This window comes from Mustelus asterias, chromosome 29, assembly GCF_964213995.1.
Source record: "Mustelus asterias chromosome 29, sMusAst1.hap1.1, whole genome shotgun sequence".
Classification (NCBI taxonomy): Eukaryota; Metazoa; Chordata; class Chondrichthyes; order Carcharhiniformes; family Triakidae; genus Mustelus; species Mustelus asterias.
Window position 1 is genome coordinate 846494 of NC_135829.1, and position 20847 is coordinate 867340.

The following is a 20847-nucleotide window of genomic DNA, read 5'->3' on the forward strand; positions in this document are numbered from 1 at the left end:
ATAAACTACCGTAATGAGAAATAGCAATTCAAACAGAGCTGTTTTTCATTAGAAGCAGAACCGAAATGTTTATGATCTTTAATGGAATAGTGGAACATTGAGCCACTTTATGCTTCTGTCTTTGCGATGCAGAATGGAGCCCAGATTTCCTGGGAATGTTTGCAATTTGGAAATTCCACCCACATTGGTAAAGTACAGCTGGGTGAGATCAGTAACTGCTAGGGAAGAGGATATGGGAGCTGTACCTTGTCTTTCCAGCACAGCTTGTGAATAAAGGATGGAGGAAACTGATGTCATGACTCATGCTATCCTGAAATTTAACAAGCCATTTTGCTTTCATAATGTCACAACATGAGAAAAATGTTCAATTGTCTGAATAAATGAGGATGAAATGCAGATTAATAGGCATGGAACTCCTACAAATATCCAAATAGTTACAAGAATATCAGCCTTTCTGATGATGTACACTTCATTTACCATATGATCCCAGCCTATAACTGACCTCCATGGGATGGTGGGAAGTTGCTGTTGACCTCAGCATTTTCAGCTCTGGAGGGGAAGAGCAGGTGTTGACCCTGCCATCTGGGCACCAACGTGTTTGGGAGTCAGATACGACGACTCTCAACCTCAAAATTCATGAATGACCTCTGGGCGAAATAGTTATAGAATAATGGATTATAGTTATGATAGTGATGTGACCCATGATGTAAGTGACATCAGTAGGTATATGCAAGAGACTGAGAAATAGTCTGTGTAAATAAACAAGGTTTTGAAGAAACATACTGGAGTTTGACTTAAGATTCTCCTTAGTGGAAAACCTTCCCTGTCCAGAACAGACCACAGGTTACCAGAAAAGAGATTGAAAGCCAACCTACAAACTAATAGTGTTCCTAGTAAAACATTAAGTCACTGACAGCTTATCAGCATTTAAAAAAAATTCCAAAGGTGTGAACAAAAAGCATAATTTGCCTCCAATGTGGTTAGTAAACTCCTGGATTTATCATTAAGTAAGGAGCTGTAAGTTATTCAGTGACAAAAAGTTACCAACAGAGACATTAAGATTGCACTGATCGAGGTCTCAAACAATGTTCCCAGTTTTTATCAGTTAAAGGGATACTCACTTCTTTCCATCGAACCCCTACACAAAGAGAAATTCAGCCCATCCAGTCTGCATTAACTCTCTGAAAGTATCTTAGAATGTTTTAACAACACCAGGTTAAAGTCCAACAGGTTTATTTGGTAGCAAATACCATTAGCTTTCGGAGCGCTGCTCCTTCGTCAGATGGAGTGGAAATCTGCCATCTCCCCAACCCACTCCATCTCTGTAACCTACGCATTTACTATGGCCAATCCATCTAGCCTGCACATTATAGGAGGAAGCCCCTGGAGGAAACCCACGCAGACACGGGGAGAACGTGCAGATACAGTGAGCCAAGCCGGGAATGGAACCCGGCACCCTGGCGCTGTGAGGCAGCAGTGCCAACCAGCGGCGCTAACCGCTGCGCCACCCGAGGGAGTGCCTGGGCCCCGCTCCAGGGACCCGGTGATGCTGAAGCTGTCAGTTGCGGGTCGGTTGCTCTTGGCAACAGGAGGCGCCGCTCGCGCGCCCCCGCTTCGCGCGCCCCCGCTTCGCGCGCCCCCTCCCCTGCAGCGCGCCCCCGCCCCGCGCGCTCCCGCTGCCGTTCTCTCCGCTCTGGCGATGCCCGGCGGCCGCCGCTCCCGCTCTCCGGGCCCCGCCGAGTGGCGGCGCCGGGGTCGGGGCCGCCTGATGTTGGCTCTCGGGGCCTCCCAGATGGCGCTCGGGGGTCTGATCGTCGCCGTCAGCTTCGCCGCTCTGGCGCTCACCTCATCGGCCCGGGTCCGGCACTCGTGCCCCTTCTGGGCCGGCTTCTCGGTGAGTCCACTTGAACCCGCTTCACCCCACAGCCTACCCAGTTAGTGACTGGTTACCCCGGGTCAGTGACTGGTTATCCCGGGTTTGTGACAGATTAACCTGTGTTAGTGACAGGATAAAGGCAGGTTAGTGACAGATTAACCTGGGTTAGTGACATGTAAAACCAGGTTAGTGACAGATTAACCTGGGTAAGTGACAGGATAAAGGCAGGTTACTGACGGGTAAAGCCAGGTTAGTGACAGGATAAAGGCAGGTTAGTGACAGATTAACCTGGGTTAGTGACATGTAAACCCAGGTTAGTGACATTAACCTGAGTTAGTGACAGGTAAACCCCGGTTAGTGACAGGTAAACCTGTGCTGGAGTCAGGTTAAGCTAGGTGAGTGGGTAACTTACTTGGTTAGTGTCGGGTTATTTTACGTTAGTGGGTAATTTATCTTGGTTAGCCAGATTAACCGAGGTGAGTGACCCATTTACAAAGGGGCATCAATGGGCTAAGCAAGTGGGCAAAATGGTGGCATGTGGCGTTTAACTTGGAAAGTCTGAGATTATCTCTGAATCTAGGAATGTGACAATGGAATATTTTCCAGAGTTTGATAAAGCTATGAATTGTGAATGAGCAGAAGGACCAACGGGTCCAACCATAGAAAACTGTAAAAGTTACTGCAAGGTATAAAAAGACTGACAAATGTTGGACTTTATTTCACAGGGAACTGAATTATAAAGGGGAGAAAATTCTAGCACAGAATGAATCAGAATGATGCAGTGCAGGAGACTATTCGCCCAATGTACTGCTCTTTGAAAGAATTCTCCAGCCCAATGCCCTGCTTCGGAAACAGGGTTAACATTTCGAGTCAAAATGACCCTTCCACTGAACTGAAAAAAGGTAGAAATGTAATAAATTATATCTTGGAGAGGTGGGTATAGGAGGTGGGGCAGAATCTCTCCTTTGCCCCAATGTATCCCTGTCCTTCTATTCATTAATTCTGGCTGCCAGACCTGCTGAGTTTATCCAGCATTTTCTCTTTTGATTTCCCATCTGAAGTAATCTGGGTACTGCACCTCAGGAAGATAATATTGGCCATAGCATTGCAGGTTCATGAGAATGATACAGGGCTTAGAGGGTTAAATTATGAGGATGGGTTGTACAGAGTGGGCTTGCATTCCCTTGTTTAAAGAAGATTAAGGGAAGATCTAATTGATATATTTAAAATGATTATAGAATTTGATAGGATAGATTGAGATAAACTATTTCCTATGATGGGAGAGTTCAGAGCAAAGGAGTATGGCTTTTATATTATTGTGAGACCATCCAGCGATGATGTCAGGAAACACTTCCTTCACCTAAAGGGTAGTGGAAATCTGGAACCAATTGAAATTTAACTGAATTGAAAATTTCAAAACCAGGTGAGATGGTATTTTGTTAGGTAAGCAGCAGGAGTAGCCCACTTGGCTCTTCGAGGATGCACTGCCATTCATTTTGATCATGGTTGATCATTGAATTCAATATCCTGACCCCCCCTTACCCCCATATCCCTTGATCCCTTTAGCCCCTAGAGCTATATAGAACAAAGAAAAGTATAGCACAGGAAGAGGCCCTCCAGCCCTCCAATTTATTTAATTTCTTGTTGAAATCAGACGACGTTTTGGCCTCAGCTACTTTCTGTGGTAGCGAATTCCACACATTCACCACCCTCTGGGTGAAGAAATTTCTCCCCACCTCAGTTCTAAAAGGTTTATACCTTATCCTCAAACTATAACCCCTAGTTCTGGACTCCCCCACCATTGGGAACATTCTTTCTGACTCTACCCTGTTAGAATTTCATGAGTTTCTATGAGATCCCCTCTCACTCTTCTAAACTCCAGTGAATATAATCCTAACCGACTTAGTCTCTTCTCATTTGACAGATCTGCCACCCCAGGAAACAGCTTGGTAAACCTTTGCTGCACTCCCTCTATAGCAAGGACATCCTTTCTCAGATAAGGACACCAAAACTGCACACACCTTCAGGTGTGGCCTCACCAACGCCCTATATAATAGGGCAAAACATTCCTTTCCCTATAATCAAACCCTCTCGCTATGAAGGCCAACATACCATTTGCCTTATTTACTGCTTGCTACACCTGCGTGCTTATTTTCAGTGACTGATGCACGAGGACTCCAAGGTCTCACTGAGTATCCACCTCTCTCAATTTGTACCCATTCAAGTAATAATCTGTTTTCCAATTATTGCTACGGAAGTGGATAACCTCACATTTATCCACATTATACTGCATCTACCACACATATGCCCACATACGCAACCTGTCCAAATCACGCCGAAGCATCTCTGCATCCTCCTCACAGCTCACCCTCCCACCCAACCTTGTATCATCTGCAAATTTGGAAATAATACATTCAGTTCCCTCTTCCAAATCATTTATATATACAGTGAACAGTTGGGGTCCCAGCACAGATCCCTGCAGAATCCCACGAGTCACTGACTGCCAATCAGAAAATGACCCATGTATGCCAACTCTTTGCTAACCAGCTTTCTATCCATTTCAAGACATTACCTGCAATTCTATGTGCTTTCACTTTACATAGTGGTTTATTATGTGATACCTTGTCGGAAGCCTTCTGAAAGTCTAAATAAACCACATCCACTGGTTCTCCTCAGTCAACTCTACTGGTTACATCCTCCAAAAAGTCCAATAGATTCGTCAAGCATGATTCCCCTGCTGTAAATCCATGCTGACATTGTCTGATTATACCACTGCCTTCCAAATGCTGAGTTATAAAATCCTTGATAATGGACTCGAGCAGCTTCCCCAGTACCAACGTTAGGCTCACAGGTCTTTAGTCCCCTTCTTTCTCTCTACCTCCCTTTTTGAAAAGCAGGCTTACATTAGCTACTCTCCAATCTGCAGGAACTGGTCCAGAGTCCAAGGAAATTTGGAAAATAACCACCAATGGATCTACTATTTCCAGAGCCACTCCCTTAAGTACTCTGGGATGAAGATTATCAGAATGTGGAGATTAATCCATTTTCAATCTCATCAATTTCCCCAAAACCATTTCTCTACTAATGCTGATTTCCTTCAGCTCCTCACTAAAACTTGCTTCTCTCAGAGCTTCCTCAGAATTTCAGAAACCCGAAGGTTTTTATAAAGCCAGACTCATCCCCAACCATTTTCTTTTTCGGCATTAGTGTGAGGATAAGATGTTTCATTCCAGGTGTGATTCTGCTGACAAATAGGAAGCTTTTATCAAAACAAACTTTATTTAACAACACAGTTTAACTTTAACAAATGAATTAGTTAAACTTTTACAATTTAACAATTGAACAAGACTTAAACATGACAAGACACATTTCTTAACTGCTAATCTATCACTGTGAGTTCCAGTCAAGCAATATTTCTCTTATAGACTTAAACTCCTCTTTAAAATTAATTGGCAAAACACAAGTATACTTGCTTTGACTGAAGTTACCAGACTTGAAGCTTTCAGAAAGCCTTTGGGGAGAGAGAGAGATGCTGCTTTCTTCTGACAGTCCAGGCAGTAACTGCTCTTAGTTTAAAATAAAAATGAAACTGTTTCTTTCCTCCAATCTTAGCTCCTCCCGTTAACCACATGACTCTGTCCCTGTCAATCAACCTAATCAAAACTCACATGATGCTACATACCTAGTCTGAAATCCCAGAAGAACCTAAATAAACAAAAGGTCTATTAACTCTACAAGGTAACACATACCTAGCTAAAATCAATCATCCTCTATTCTTAACATCTGCTGCATGTTTTCCCAGCCAAACCGACTCTTGGAATAAACATTGTCTCTTAATGCAGTCCCATCTTAAACACAAAATATAGCAAAATAGCACAGTACCATCACAGTAAGAGTATTAAGAATTCCAGAATGAAACAGGGTAAATGGAGTTAACATACAGATCAGCCATGATATAATTGACTGGCTGAACAGTCTCAAGGGTTTGAATGTTCTCTTTTTATTCCTATGCTGGGATCCAGCTTCCCTCAGTGACAGGTGCCAGTTAAATCCTGTCTGGGTACATTGGTGGATATACTCTAGATGTTTTTTTGCCTTACTGTTGTACGTTGGCGATATTTATCAGAGTTTTATTTGGAAATAAATGTTTGCCCTTGCCATTGCCTGCCTGTATTGTGCCATGCTGAGCCGTGTTGTGCTGTGCCTGCTGCTGCCATCTCTGCTATTCAGCCAATTCCTTTTGCTCTGAAATAATCCCCACTCACTTGCTATTCCTTTATTACACACAGGAAATACTCGCTGCGACCTGAATTAAGCATAACCATGCTTTCTGTTAATAGGTAATACAGATAACCTTCCTGTGAGATGTGGGTAATTGTCAGGTCAGGAATGGTGTGAGGATGTGAGGAGACTCGAATCCCCAGCTCCCTAGATTAATAACTGTGAATCAAAGATTGTCACACCTTTCATCTTGGCTATCTCTGACTTTCCCCACTATCCTGCCCAACCACACAGTCACACCTGACTGAAGCTGGTTAGACGCTGACCATGTGTGATAGATCATTTTTTTACATGCTTTGTTTTAAAGTGAGTCCGATACCCTTGGTTAAATTGTTGAATGTTTGGGATCTTGTTTAAATGGCACTCTTGAGTGTTGGTCTTGAAGGAAGTAAAGAATGTGGATATGTGTTTGGGAAAATGCGCAAGCTGAAATGTGTTCCTTTCCATTTAACAATCTGAGGTGTGAGATGGTAACTGTTAAGTGTGGTGATTGATGGAAGGGATTCTGGAAAATAGTAAACCCGCCACTGTTTAGGGACAGCATTTATAACGTATTTACATTTTGATAGGTGTTTTCAGGAACATCTGATTTTAATCGAGTGCATATCCTCGTGTAAAAGCTGACCCCATGATCTGTAGCCTGAAAACACTTTGTTTTTCATGTAGATCATGGAAAAGCCAACAATACGTTTTCAAGCCCAAACATTTCAGATTTGGTTTAAACCATAATCTCTAAAATCACATCCAAAATCTCAAATGATTATTCATTACAATAATTACACATTCCTTGGTCCCTCTCGATTGTATTGCCGGGAGAATATAGACTGATTTTGATTTTTAGGGGGAGAGGTGAATAGACTGAGAAGAGTAATAAACAGTGCACCTGGAAACAGCATGGGGGGAGAACCAACTTCCAGAGTGAACTTTAAATAAATGAATCTTGGGATCTTGCATCACCCTCACCCTTCATGGCGAGAGGAGGGAGGCTCAGGCCTTGCCAGTCGGGGCCCTTGCAAATGCCACCTCAGTGAAATTCCCTCCTGCACCAAAACTCATATCAAGAACTGGGAGCCACCTACGTGACATTTTCCCCTTCCCTTGACCCCCTGAACAATACTGAAACTGCAGGCCCAGCTGATGCCACTGCTTCTTCTCCTGGGGTGTGAGGGTTGAGGATGGCTCCACAAAAAAATCACAGAGAGAGAATAAATGATAATGTGGACGGCATGCCCCATTATCATGTGGATTATTCTGAGAGTCTTGTTCATGTGCAGCTGGTACTGAGTGTAACTACTGCAAGGTTAGAGTTGAAAAGCTGCATAATAGGGCTGTGTTTGAAAAAAATCCAAGAGTGACATTACAGGAGAAAGATAAGTGTTTTGGTTAGGGAGAAACCACTGTTAGGGAGGATTGTCAAATTGCTGAAAATTAGAAAATGCCTCCTTTTTGTAAAAGAAGTAACTACTTGGATTTAAGTATGAAACGCAAGCAATAGGGAAGTAAAGTTAAGTCAAGGTCAGGGAAAATAAAGTCGTTTAAGGAAACAAAGTAAAATAAAATTATCATAAATAACTAAATTGAAACCATTTTTGTTTGGATGCTGATAAGGGTGATGATTCCTCGGTGGAATGCAATCAGAGCCACGTTTGTGGCACTACAGGCAGCTCTGCTAAACAGGAGGGCAGGAAGAAGAAAGAAAAAGCAGGAGTGATTGGGGATTCAGTAGTTAGGGGAATAAACAAGCGTTTCTGTGCCTGTAGATGTGACTCAAGGATGGTATGTTGCCTCTCTGATGCCAGGGTAAAAGATGTAATCGAGTGGACATTCAGTGGACTCACTGAATTCTTCTGGGGGAGGTTGAACAGCCAGAGGTCATGATCCAAGTTAGTATCAATAACTTAGGTAGGAAAGGAAATGAAAGCAGATTTTAGGGAGCTAGGAAGGAGATTGAAAAGTAGGATCTCTATACCAACAACTCAGGATTAATTCCTTCCTGAATCTTTGCAATTCTCTACCCCAGAAAGTTGTGGAGGATGGATTATTGAATATACTCGAGGCTGAGTTAGAACATTTTAGAACATAGAACATAGAACAGTACAGCACAGAACAGGCCCTTCGGCCCACGATGTTATGCCGAGCTTTATCTGAAACCAAGATCAAGCTATCCCACTCCCGATCATCCTGGTGTGCTCCATGTGCCTATCCAATAACCGCTTAAATGTTCCTAAAGTGTCTGACTCCACTATCACTGCAGGCAGTCCATTCCACACCCCAACCACTCGCTGCGTAAAGAGCCCACCTCTGATATCCTTCCTATATCTCTCACCACGAACCCTATAGTTATGCCCCCTTGTAATAGCTCCATCCACCCGAGGAAATAGTCTTTGAACGTTCACTCTATCTATCCCCTTCATCATTTTATAAACCTCTATTAAGTCTCCCCTCAGCCTCCTCCGCTCCAGAGAGAACAGCCCTAGCTCCCTCAACCTTTCCTCATAAGACCTACCCTCCAAACCAGGCAGCATCCTGGTAAATCTCCTCTGCACTCCTTCTTATAGTGCGCTTCCACATCCTTCTTATAGTGAGGTGACCAGAACTGCACACAATATTCCAAATGTGGTCTCACCAAGGTCCTGTACAGTTGCAGCATAACCCCACAGCTCTTAAACTCCAACCCCCTGTTAATAAAAGCTAACACACTATAGGCCTTCTTCACAGCTCTATCCACTTGAGTGGCAACCTTTAGAGATCTGTGGATATGGACCCCAAGATCTCTCTGTTCCTCCACAGTCTTCAGAACCCTACCTTTGACCCTGTAATCCACATTTAAATTTGTCCTACCAAAATGAATCACCTCACATTTATCAGGGTTAAACTCCATTTGCCATTTTTCAGCCCAGCTTTGCATCCTATCTATGTCTCTTTGCAGCCTACAACACCCCTCCACCTCATCCACTACTCCACCAATCTTGGTGTCATCAGCAAATTTACTGATCCACCCTTCAGCCCCCTCCTCTAAGTCATTAATAAAAATCACAAATAGCAGAGGACCAAGCACTGATCCCTGCGGCACACCGCTAGCAACCTGCCTCCAGTTCGAAAATTTTCCATCCACCACCACCCTCTGTCTTCGATCAGATAGCCAGTTACCTATCCAATCGGCCAACTTTCCCTCTATCCCACACCTCCTCACTTTCATCATAAGCCGACCATGGGGGACCTTATCAAACGCCTTACTAAAATCCATGTATATGACATCAATTGCCCTACCTTCATCAACACACTTAGTTACCTCCTCAAAAAATTCAATCAAATTTGTGAGGCACGACTTGCCCTTCACGAATCCGTGCTGACTATCCCGGATTAATCCGCATCTTTCTAAATGGTCGTAAATCCCATCCCTAAGGACCTTTTCTATCAATTTACCAACCACCGAAGTAAGACTAACCGGTCTATAATTACCAGGGTCATTTCTATTCCCTTTCTTAAACAGAGGAACAACATTCGCCACTCTCCAGTCCTCTGGCACCATCCCCGTGGACAGTGAGGACCCAGGGGACTTATCGACCTTCAGTTTATTCAAAACTGCCAGTACATCCTCCCTCCGAACAACTATTTCCTCCAGCCTATTAGCCTGTAACACCTTCTCTTCCTCAAAAACATGGCCCCTCTCCTTGGTGAACACTGAAGAAAAGTATTCATTCATCAACTCGCCTATCTCTACTGACTTCATGCACAAGTTCCCACTACTGTCCTTGACCGGCCCTAACCTCACCCTGGTCATTCTTGTATTCCTCACATAAGAGCCTTGGGGTTTTCCTTGATCCGACCCACCAAGGACTTCTCATGTCCCCTCCTAGCTCTCCTAAGCCCCTTTTTCAGCTCATTCCTTGTTAACTTGTAACCCTCAATCGAGCCATCTGAACCTTGTTTCCTCATCCCTACATAAGCTTCCCTCTTCGTTTTCACAAGACATTCCATCTCTTTCGTGAACCATGGTTCCCTCACTCGGCCATTTCCTCCCTGCCTGACAGGGATATACCTATCAAGGACACCCAGTATTTGTTCCTTGAAAAAGTTCCACTTTTCATTAGTGCCTTTCCCTGACAGTTTCTGTTCCCCATCTTATGCCCCCTAATTCTTGCCTAATCGCATCATAATTACCTCTCCCCCAATTGTAAACCTTGCCCTGCCGTACGGCCCTATCCCTCTCCATTGCAATAACAAAAGACGCCGAATTGTGGTCACTATCTCCAAAGTGCTCTCCCACAACCAAATCTAACACTTGGCCCAGTTCATTTCCCAGTACCAAATCCAATGTGGCCTCACCTCTTGTCGGCCTATCCACATATTGTATCAGGAAACCCTCCTGCACACACTGCACAAAAACTGCCCCATCCGAACTATTGGACCTACAAAGGTTACAATCAATATTTGGAAAGTTAAAGTCCCCCATGACAACTACCCTGTGACCCCCACACATATCCATAATCTGCTTAGCAATTTCTTCCTCCACATCTCTATTACTATTTGGGGGCCTATAGTAAACTCCTAACAACGTGACCGCTCCTTTCCTATTTCTAACTTCAGCCCATATTACCTCAGTGTGCAGATCCCCCTCGAAGTGCCTTTCCGCAGCCGTTAGACTATCCTTGATTAACCATGCCACTCCTCCACCTCTTTTACCAGCTTCCCTACACTTACTGAAACATCTATACCCCGGAACGTCCAACAACCATTCCTGTCCTTGTTCTACCCACGTCTCCGTAATGGCCACAACATCGTAGTCCCAAGTACCAATCCACGCCCCAAGTTCATCTACTTTGTTCTGGATGCTCCTTGCATTGAAGTAGACACACTTCAACCCACCTTCCTGTCTACCGGTACCCACCCTTGACCTTGATACCTTCCCCAATACCTCACCACCCTCAACACTGACTTCTGGACTACAACTCCTTTTCCCACTCCCCTGACAAATTAGTTTAAACCCCCCTGAAGAGCCGTTTTTGATCTATAGCGCATCAAGGATAATGGGGAACCAGGTGAGAAAGTGGATTTTAAGCCAAGATCAGAACAGTCATGACGTTATTAAATATTGGTTCATCCCTTTAAAAAGAGCTGGATTAATATCTGGCCAGGAGTGCATGTAAGAAGTATATTGTTCATAGACAGTCCACTTGTTGGGGCAGTGGGCTTGCCTAGCTAGACAAAATACTGTATGTTCCTAATTGGTGACTATTTTCAGCTTTCCAGGATAATATTAGGGAGTCGGAGAGATATGTCACGGATTTATCTTAGATTTCAATATTCTCTTGGAAGATTGAACAGTTTATTCTTGATTCAAGTCAATCAAAGGACACTTAAAAGAATCATGATTCATGAACTATGAGTAAGATGGTGAATTTCTCTTGTCAGCAAAGCCGTTTATAATGTCTTTCTTTGGATTTCACAATATTAGAGGATCCCAAATTCCATACCAAAGACCAAAGTTTACATCTTCGAGATGTCAGACTACAGGCTAATTCTGAATGCTGTTTAACATATCTGTATTTACACATACACCCAGATCAAAGACAGGAAGCATCTAAAGATTGAGCTAGCTGATTAAGGGGGGACTGTTTGTCCCCAGATTTGGTTCATGGGAGATTGGTTATTTATGGCAGCTGCATTTTGCTTGTTGGAGGAGAGGCAGAAGCACTCTTAATACAAGATAGACGTTTGACATTTTGAATTAGAATTATAAATCAATTAGCATTATGGTGATATTTGATGTGGCTTATCTGAAAATTCTGCAAGAACCAGATATCCATTGGTTGTTCAAACTCATACATTGTTGGGAATATACCTGACATCAAGACTGCACATTCTTTATAATTCATACACTTCAAATTTCAGATTCAAAAGAAATTACATATATTACATTCTAAAAGATTTATTGAATTGTAATGAACAGAAAATACAGTCTGCAGAACATGTGCAATAACTTATCACAGGTTCTGTTGTTCAGAGAGCAGAAACATTCCCTTTCTTCCGCCACTGCCTCCGCTGCCAATGCAAAGAAAATGCAGTTAAATGTAACAAATTAGTGATAAAACATCTGCCATTATAATTTATGATGTAATCCAAAGATAATTGGAGCTGAGGAGCTATGAATTGCTTCAGGATTTGCTGAGCAACAAAGTCTGAATTACAGGCTGTGTAAACCGTGGCTTGGTGATGGCTCTTTCATCTCTGAGTCAGAAGGTCATGGGTTCAAGTCCCACTCCTGAGACCCGGACACAAACATCTCGGCTGAGACTCGAATGCAATACTGTAGTGCCACACTGTCAGAGGATAGTACTGTGCGAGTGCCACACTGTCGAGGGCAGTACTCTGTGAGTGCCACCCTCCTCTTGCCACACTATTGGAGGACAGTTCTGCTGGAGTACCATGCTGATAGAGGGGCAATGCTGAAGGAGTGCCGCACTATCAGAGGGACAATGCTGCAGGAGTGCCGCACTGTCAGAGGGCCAGTGCTGAGGGAGTGCCGCACTGTCAGAGGGACAATGCTGCAAGAGTGCTGCACTGTCAGAGGGACATTGCTGTGGGAATGTCGCACTGTCGGAGGAACAATGCTGCAAGAGTGTCACCCTATCAGAGGGGCAATGCTGCAGGAGTGCCGCACTGTCAGAGGGCCAGTGCTGAGGGAGTGCCGCACTGTCAGAGGGACAATGCTGCAAGAGTGCTGCACTGTCAGAGGGACATTGCTGTGGGAATGTCGCACTGTCGGAGGAACAATGCTGCAAGAGTGTCACCCTATCAGAGGGGCAATGCTGCAGGAGTGCCGCACTGTCAGAGGGCCAGTGCTGAGGGAGTGCCGCACTGTCAGAGGGACAATGCTGCAAGAGTGCTGCACTGTCAGAGGGACATTGCAGTGGGAATGTCGCACTGTCGGAGGAACAATGCTGCAAGAGTGTCGCCCTATCAGAGGGGCAATGCTGCAAGAGTGCTGCACTGTCAGAGGGACAAAGCAGCAGGAGTGCCGCACTGTCAGAGGACAATGCTGTGGGAGTGCCGCACTATCAGAGGGACAATGCTGCAGGAGTGCCGCACTGTCAGAGGGACAATGCTGCAGGAGTGCCGCACTGTCAGAGGGACAATGTTGCAGGAGTGTCGCACTGTCAGAGGGACAATGCTGCAAGAGTGCTGCACTGTCAGAGGGACATTGCCGTGGGAATGTCGCACTGTCGGAGGAACAATGCTGCAAGAGTGTCGCCCTATCAGAGGGGCAATGCTGCAAGAGTGCTGCACTGTCAGAGGGACAAAGCAGCAGGAGTGCCGCACTGTCAGAGGACAATATTGTGGGAGCACCGCACTTTCAGAAGGGTAGTACTGGGGGTGCACATTGCAGTCTGACAGGCAAATGTTAGACATTTGCAGAGTGCAATGTCAAAGGGCAGTAATGTGGGAATGCACATTGTACAATCCCAGGTTAAAGTCCAACAGGTTTATTTGGTAGCAAATGCCATTAGCTTTCGGAGCGCTGCTCCTTCGTCAGATGGAGTGGAAATCCACTCCATCTGACATTCACATTGTCAGGGGGCAGTAATGTGGGAATGCACATTGTCAGGGGGACTCTCCTGTGGGAACACACATTATGTGGAGATGCCGGCGTTGGACTGGGGTAAACACAGTAAGAAGTTTAACAACACCAGGTTAAAGTCCAACAGGTTTATTTGGTAGCAAAAGCCACACAAGCTTTCGAGGCTCTGAGCCCCTTCTTCAGGTGAGTGGGAATTCTGTTCACAAACAGAACTTATAAGACACAGACTCAATTTACATGAATAATATTGTCAGGGGGGCAGTAATGTGGGAACACACATTGTCAGGGGGCAGTATTGTGAGAGTCCCACACTATTGGAGGTGCCATTTTTCAGAAAAGACATTAAACATATCGCCATCTGCCCCCTCAGTGATGTAAAACATACTATGGCAGCACTTTGAAGAAGAGCAAGGGAGTTCTCCCAGTGTCCTGGGATAATATTGAAAGGTGCTGTGTAAATACAAGTCACTCTTTCTTTTGAGTGTGAATATCATCAACAGCAAACCTGGATTTTAATGACCGTTTTTAGCATGGTTCTCCCCAAATTCCTTTAATGTTTATAGCCCAGTGAAAGTTATCCTATGTTTGCTGTAACTGTGAATCATAACCGACTGCACAATGCTGCATTCAGCCCAGAGGACTGCACAACATGGGTTCAGATTTGTCAATGCGTAACTAGTGAGTGCAGGTCGAACACTATATAACACATGTACAGTACTGGTGAGTTCAAGAATGTTGTTGTGTGACACTGAGATACAGGTGGGCACAGGTCTGTCACTTTATATCGACTGCAGAATTGTAGCCCATGGGGGAAAAGGGATAATGACAGTGTGGATATGTAATTAACTCAGAGACTGAAAGCAGAGGAGAGATGAGTGGTTGTTTGTCAGTCTGGAAGGAAGTAAATAGTGGTGTCCCCAAGGAGTCAGTTTTCGGGTCACAACGCATCGAGATGACAAACACTTCTGCACAATGTTTAATTTCAGGGCTTGCAAATGAGACAGATTTTGGAAAATTTGAAAAGTCAGGAGAATAGTAAGAAATACCAAGAGGACATAGTGACTGGTGAAAAAGACAGACATAAACATGGCAATTCCAACTGAATGGAGTGAAGTAATTCATTCTGGAAGGGTAAATTGCCACTTCTCATTCTGTTCCTGTGTGTGTCTATCAGTGTGAGAGCATATGTTTATGTGATTGAGTGTGTTGAGTGGGAGTGTCTAAATATGTGAGTAAACATGAGTCCCCATGTGAGAAAGTAGTTAACAGATGTCACCATGGGAATGAGGGAAAAGATTGGGGGAAATGTCTTTACACAGAGGCATGGGATGCATTATCAATGGCAGTAATTGATGTAGAGACCATGGCATCTTTTAAGAGAAAATTAAGTAAACATTTGAAGCAGGTATTGGTGACTAATCAAGGCACTGCAAGCACACCTTTCCTGACCTCAGGATGTTCTAAAGTGCTTGACAGTCAGTGGAGTAGTTTTGAAGTGTAGTCACTTTAGTAATGTGGGGATTCATATCAGTATAATGTGCTGTAAACAACTGTAGGTAGCATTTCTAATTTTACCTGTGTGACTTTGTTTTGGTGTTTTGCTGAAATATTTTTGAGGATTCTGTGGTTTGTTATAAGCAAGGTAATCTACTCTGCAATTTATTTCTGTGGTATAGACAATACTGAATGGTGCTCTGGGCTGAGATTTATTACAGCTCAAATCCATCAGATGCTGATGGATGCAAGTCTCTCCTGGTTCTGATGAAAGGTCATCAACTTGAAACACTAACTCGGTTTCTCTCTTCCCAGATGCTCCTGACTTGTTGAGTATTTACAATATTTTCTGTTTGTATTTTGGATTACCAGCATCCACAGTATTTTTCTTTTGTTCTTTATAGACTGATTTTTTGCTGAACTTCACAACATGATCGAGTTTAAATTGACATCACTGAGAGTTAGAGGTAATTTCTGCCTCTGTTTCTCACTTTCCGAAGCCCCATTTTCCCCCTATAGTCTCTCGATCTGAAGCATTTAGATGAATCGACTCCACATTGCTGTAGTGGGAAAGAAATATCGCAACTCACTTTGAACATCATCTATTTTTATTATGCCCTTTTATCACAGTTGATATGAAGTGGAATGCTTACCTCCCCCTAATACTTCCTGCATTTTAAATTCCATCTGCTTTTCATTTTCCTGTTGCATTGATTTCTCTGCCCCCTTTGCAATACTTTTGACTTCCTCTCTTTAACCCCCACACCATTTTAGATGCCCCTGAAGATGGACAGTAAGCTCTTCCACTGTTTCTGCCAGCCTTACTGCCTAACTGCTCAGTGTTGGTGCAAGAGCACAGGAGCTAACAGTCCAGGGAGTGTTGTCCTGGGCTTGGGTTGATGCCTTCGACAGTCAGGGCTGTGTATTGTACCCCTATGAAGCAAAGCAAACACATGTAACAACTAAATCTGTGCCAGTTTGAATGTTAATATCAGCAGAGAAAAAGCACTTGAGGGACTAAAATCTGACAAATCCCCAGAACTTGATCTACATCCTCGGGTTCTAAAAGAGATGTTTGCAAAAATAGTGAATACGTTGACTATGATTTTCCACAATTCCCCAGATTCTGGCATATGACCAGCAGATTGGAAGCTGGCAAATGTACCATCGCTAAATAAGGAAGGAAGAGAACAGAAAACAAGGAACTACAGGACTACAGGCTAGTTAGCCTGACATCAGCCTTTGGAAAGTGCTGGAACCTGTTATTAAGGGAGTTTTAACAATACACTTGGAAAAATATAATATGATTAGCTTTCCAGGTTAAGTAGTGTTTCATTTGCACCTCTTTTAATTTGGTGTATTGCATTTGCTGCTCCCAATGTGGTCTCCTCTATATCGGAAAGAGCAAGCGTAGACTGGGTGATCGCTTTGCTGAGCACCTTCGGCCTGTGCGCAATCAGGACCCTGACCTTCCGGTTGCTGCCATTTTAATACACGATCCTGCTCCCATGCCCACATGTCTGTCCTTGGCCTGCTGCAATGTTCCAGTGAAGCTCAACGCAAACTGAAGGAATAACATCTCATCTTCCGGCTCGGCACTTTACAGCCTTCCGGTCTCAACATCGAATTCAACAACTTCAGATGATTTGCTTTACCCCATCTCAGCCGCTTTGTTTTCATTCTATTTTATTTAAAATATTTTTACTGTTCTCTACCTTTTATTTCTTTATTGTCTTTCTTCATTCCCCCCCCCACTCTTTCCCCCTACTTCATCCCACTTCCCTTACCTTTTCTCCTCCCCGCTTCCCCTTCTCTACATTCTACCTCTGTCCCATCTCTTCCCCCCCCCCCCCCCCCCACCAACATCTTCACCTGTCACAGCTTACAGCTTCTCTGCCGTTTGGCCATTCTCACCCTTTATTCTCTCTGTGGACAGCCATTAGCAGCCTTTCCCCCAGTTTCTATGGTTATGACTCATCTTTCATTCCCTCCCCCTGCAGTATAAAGATCTCCCACTTTCTGTGCCTTTTAGCTTTGACAAAGAGTCACCTGGACTTGAAACGTCAGCTTTTTTCTCTCCTCACAGATGCTGCTAGACCTGCTGAGATTTTCCAGCATTTTCTCTTATAGTATGATTAGAACATGGTTTTACAAAATAGAAATCCTGTTTGACAGATTTATTAAAGTGTTTAGAAGATGTAACTAGTAAGATAGATAAAGGGGAGCCAGTAGATGTAGTATACCTCGGTTTGAAAAAGGCATTCGATAAGTTGGTTAAAAAGTTAATACACATAGAGTTGGGGTTGAAATTAGAATGGATAGAGGATTGGTTAATGTACAAGAAGCAGAGTAAGGATAAAAGGAATTTTTAAAGTTGACAGGCTGTGACTATAGAGTGCCGTAAGGATCAATGCTAGTGACTCAGCTATTTACAATCTATATTAATGACCTTGATGAAGAGATAGAGTAATGTGTCTAAGTTTGCTGATGATACAAAGCTAGGTGGGAATGAAAGCTGTGAGGAGCCTACAAAGTGGCTTCCAAGAAATATAGGAAGATTAAATGAGTGGCAGGGCAGATGGAGTATAATGCAGGGTAGTGTAAATAGTGTTTTAATTATTTATTAGTCATAAGTAGGCTTACATTAACACTGCAATGAAGTTACTGTGAAAATCCCCTAGTTGCCACACTCCGGCGCCTGTTCAGGTACACTGAGGGAGAATCTAGCACGGCCAATGCACCCTAACCAGCACGTCTTTGGTCATAAGAAGAAAAAAGCAGAATATTTTTAAAGAATGTTGGTGTTGAAATGTTGAATATATTTAAGGCTGAAATCGACAGGTTTTCTGGTCTCTCAGGGAATCAAGGGTGGACTGGGTGGGAAAGTAGAGTTGAAGCCCAAGATTAGCCATAATCATATTGAATTGTGGAGCAGGCTTGACAGGCTGTGGTTAACTCCTGCTCCTGTTCCTTATGTTTTTATGGAAGTTTTTTCCCACATAGGGCTGTGTTCATCCTGGTGCCAGTGAGAGCTACAGAAGGAGATGCTGAGATGGTGCAACTACCAAACTGTGCGCCGTACTTATCTTCAATATGCTTGCTTCTAATTTGTTCACCTCCCATTCATGCTAGGAATTAGATTTAGTATGGGCCATTAGCTGCCCATTTAGTCAGATTGTCCTACTGCACACCATGCTGAGCCCTGAAGCAGCAAGCTAGCAGGATGTGGTGTCAGTTACGATCACTAAATTATTCATGTAACTGCAGCATCAGAGGATCGCTGGAGAGAAGGGATAATAATTGGCCAATTTATGCAGTTTAATCGTTCCTGAGAAAGGAGAGTCTTGATGTTGGTTTATTTTAATTTGGAACAAATCCAAGTTTAGCTGAATTTTGACATGTTTTCTCTCTGCTCATCTCCAGTGGAATTTAAGCTACAATTTAGCAATCAACATCAGGCGGCATGGTGGCACAGTGGTTAGCACTGCTGCCTCACAGTGCCAGGGACCCAGGTTTGATTCCAGCCTTGGGTCACTGTCTGTGTGGAGTCTGCCTGTTTTCCCTGTGTCTGCGTGGGTTTCCTCTGGGTGTTCCGGTTTCCTCCCACAATCTAAAGATGTGCAGGCTAGGTTGATTGACCATGCTAAATTGACCCTAGTGTCAGGGGGATTAGTAGGGTAAATGTGTGTGGTTACGGGAATAGGGCCTGGGTGGGATTGCGGTCAGTGCAGACTTGATGGGCCAAATGGCCTCCTTCTGTACTGCAGGGACTCTATGATTCTATCAGAGCTGTGTGTATGTGTGTGTGCGCGTGTGCGCATGTGTGTGTGTGTGCGTGTGTGCGCGTGTGTGTGTGCACGTGTGTGTGCACGTGTGTGTGCATGTGTGTGTGCACGTGTGTGTGCACGTGTGTGTGCGCGTGCATGTGTGTGCGTGTGTAGGACCTTGGTACCTGACATTTAATAAGTTATATAGGAGGCACCAACACCATCTGAAATTGGCTGACTCCACACTGGGCCTAAAGAAGTCAATATTTACATCAGGGAGCCCTTTCACCATTAACAAAGCAATTTATTAATAAATAAATATGGATAAGAGGTAGCAGTGGAAGTTTGATGCTTGGCTGGTTGCAGAAGAAAGCTGACCTATGGTTCAGACAGCTCTCTGCAGCGCACATTCTCAAAACAGAAGCACTTCAGACTTCATGAATTTTAAAAGAAATAGTTTTTAAGGAGTCCCTGACAATACTTTGAAAAAGCGTGTTTTATAAATATAAATAGAAGAAAGATTAAGAAATGAGAAATGGCTTATTTTGACAAAGATACAAGATTGTTGTGAAACTGTACTTCAAAGAAACCCAGACTGTCGCTCAGAGTAATCTGACACGTTACCTTGTCTCTTTTAATATAAAGTTATTAATTGATTTGTAAATCAATCACTCCCTGCATGTTACAGAATGAAACAGCAGATAAAAACTTCACCTACAAATGCAGAAAAAATATTGCAAAGACACATTCCTCTGGAAGAATATCTATCATCAGCACTTATGGATAATGTCCTCAGTTGTATACTTTGCCTCAGTTTCTTTACAAGCGTTCAGCTCATTATCAACCCAATATCAGCTTTTAAACTCATAATCTGTGCTCTTTACAGTGAGAGAGGAATGTGAAATTCGTGTGGTGGGGGCGGTGTGAAGGAGGAATGTGTGTTTTCCTGATAGGCTGAGGGGGAAACATGGTGGGCAGGCCACTGAAGGTTGTAATGGGGAGTGTGAGCGAAAAGTAAGTTACAGGTGAGTGTCAGTTATAGTTAGGCTACTCTAGTGATTTCCTAGCTGGCCTTCCATCTTCCAGTCTGTCTAACACTTTCAGCCCTACAACTGCGTGAGGTCTCTGCACTCCTCTGATTTTGGCCACTTGATCACTTGCCCTGAACCCCAGTATTACCCTAACCCTAACCCCAGTATTGTACCAGCAATTTTGTTTGGATGCATTATCTTCTATTTTAAAGGTTGCCATTGATACAGGTTTGCAGTTTAATCCACTGGCCGATTGTCTTGAACCTCATCTTGTCTCAAAAGCAAATATTGCGGATGCTGGAAATCTGAAATAAAAACAGAAAATGTTGTAAATACTGAACGGGTCAGGCCGCATCTGCGGAGCGAGAATCTGAGTTAATGTATCAGCTATTTCTCAAAAGGTTGTCTGACCTGCTGAGCATTTCAATATTTTCTGATTTCATCTTGCTGCCAGTCTCTCTACATTTAACAAAAGCTAAGATAAGATTGCATTTAAATTATTTGGTTGTAATCTCTCCACATATTGCTACTTAATGTTTTGTTGAGCAGTTGCCCAGGGGCAGATTCAGCCAAAGCCAATAATGAAATCAGAATATATTAGCCTTGTGTATGGCTGATATTACCTTTAATCTCTTGGTAATTAGTTTGGCTGTCTGTCAAGACCTGTGTACTGTGATACTGAAAACAGCTGTGCCTGTGATTGTTCTCTCAATATTAATGAGTCCAAGGGATGATGAGAGGGTACAAGATGATTAGAGATGTATAAAGACCTTTTACTCCTAGCTTTACCACATTTAATCCGAGAACAGACAGGGA

The 20847-nt window shown here is 43.6% G+C and overlaps 1 protein-coding gene across 1 annotated transcript in view; it reads left to right on the forward strand.

The window, feature by feature from the left end:
- Nucleotides 1–1699: 1699 nt before the first annotated feature.
- fam189a1 (family with sequence similarity 189 member A1) overlaps nucleotides 1700–20847 on the forward strand; it is an 85637-nt gene continuing 66489 nt past the window's right edge. Inside the window, exon 1 of the mRNA XM_078199871.1 lies at nucleotides 1700–1894. Coding sequence (XP_078055997.1) covers nucleotides 1700–1894 — 195 coding nt within the window. The remainder of the gene's footprint in view (nucleotides 1895–20847) is intronic.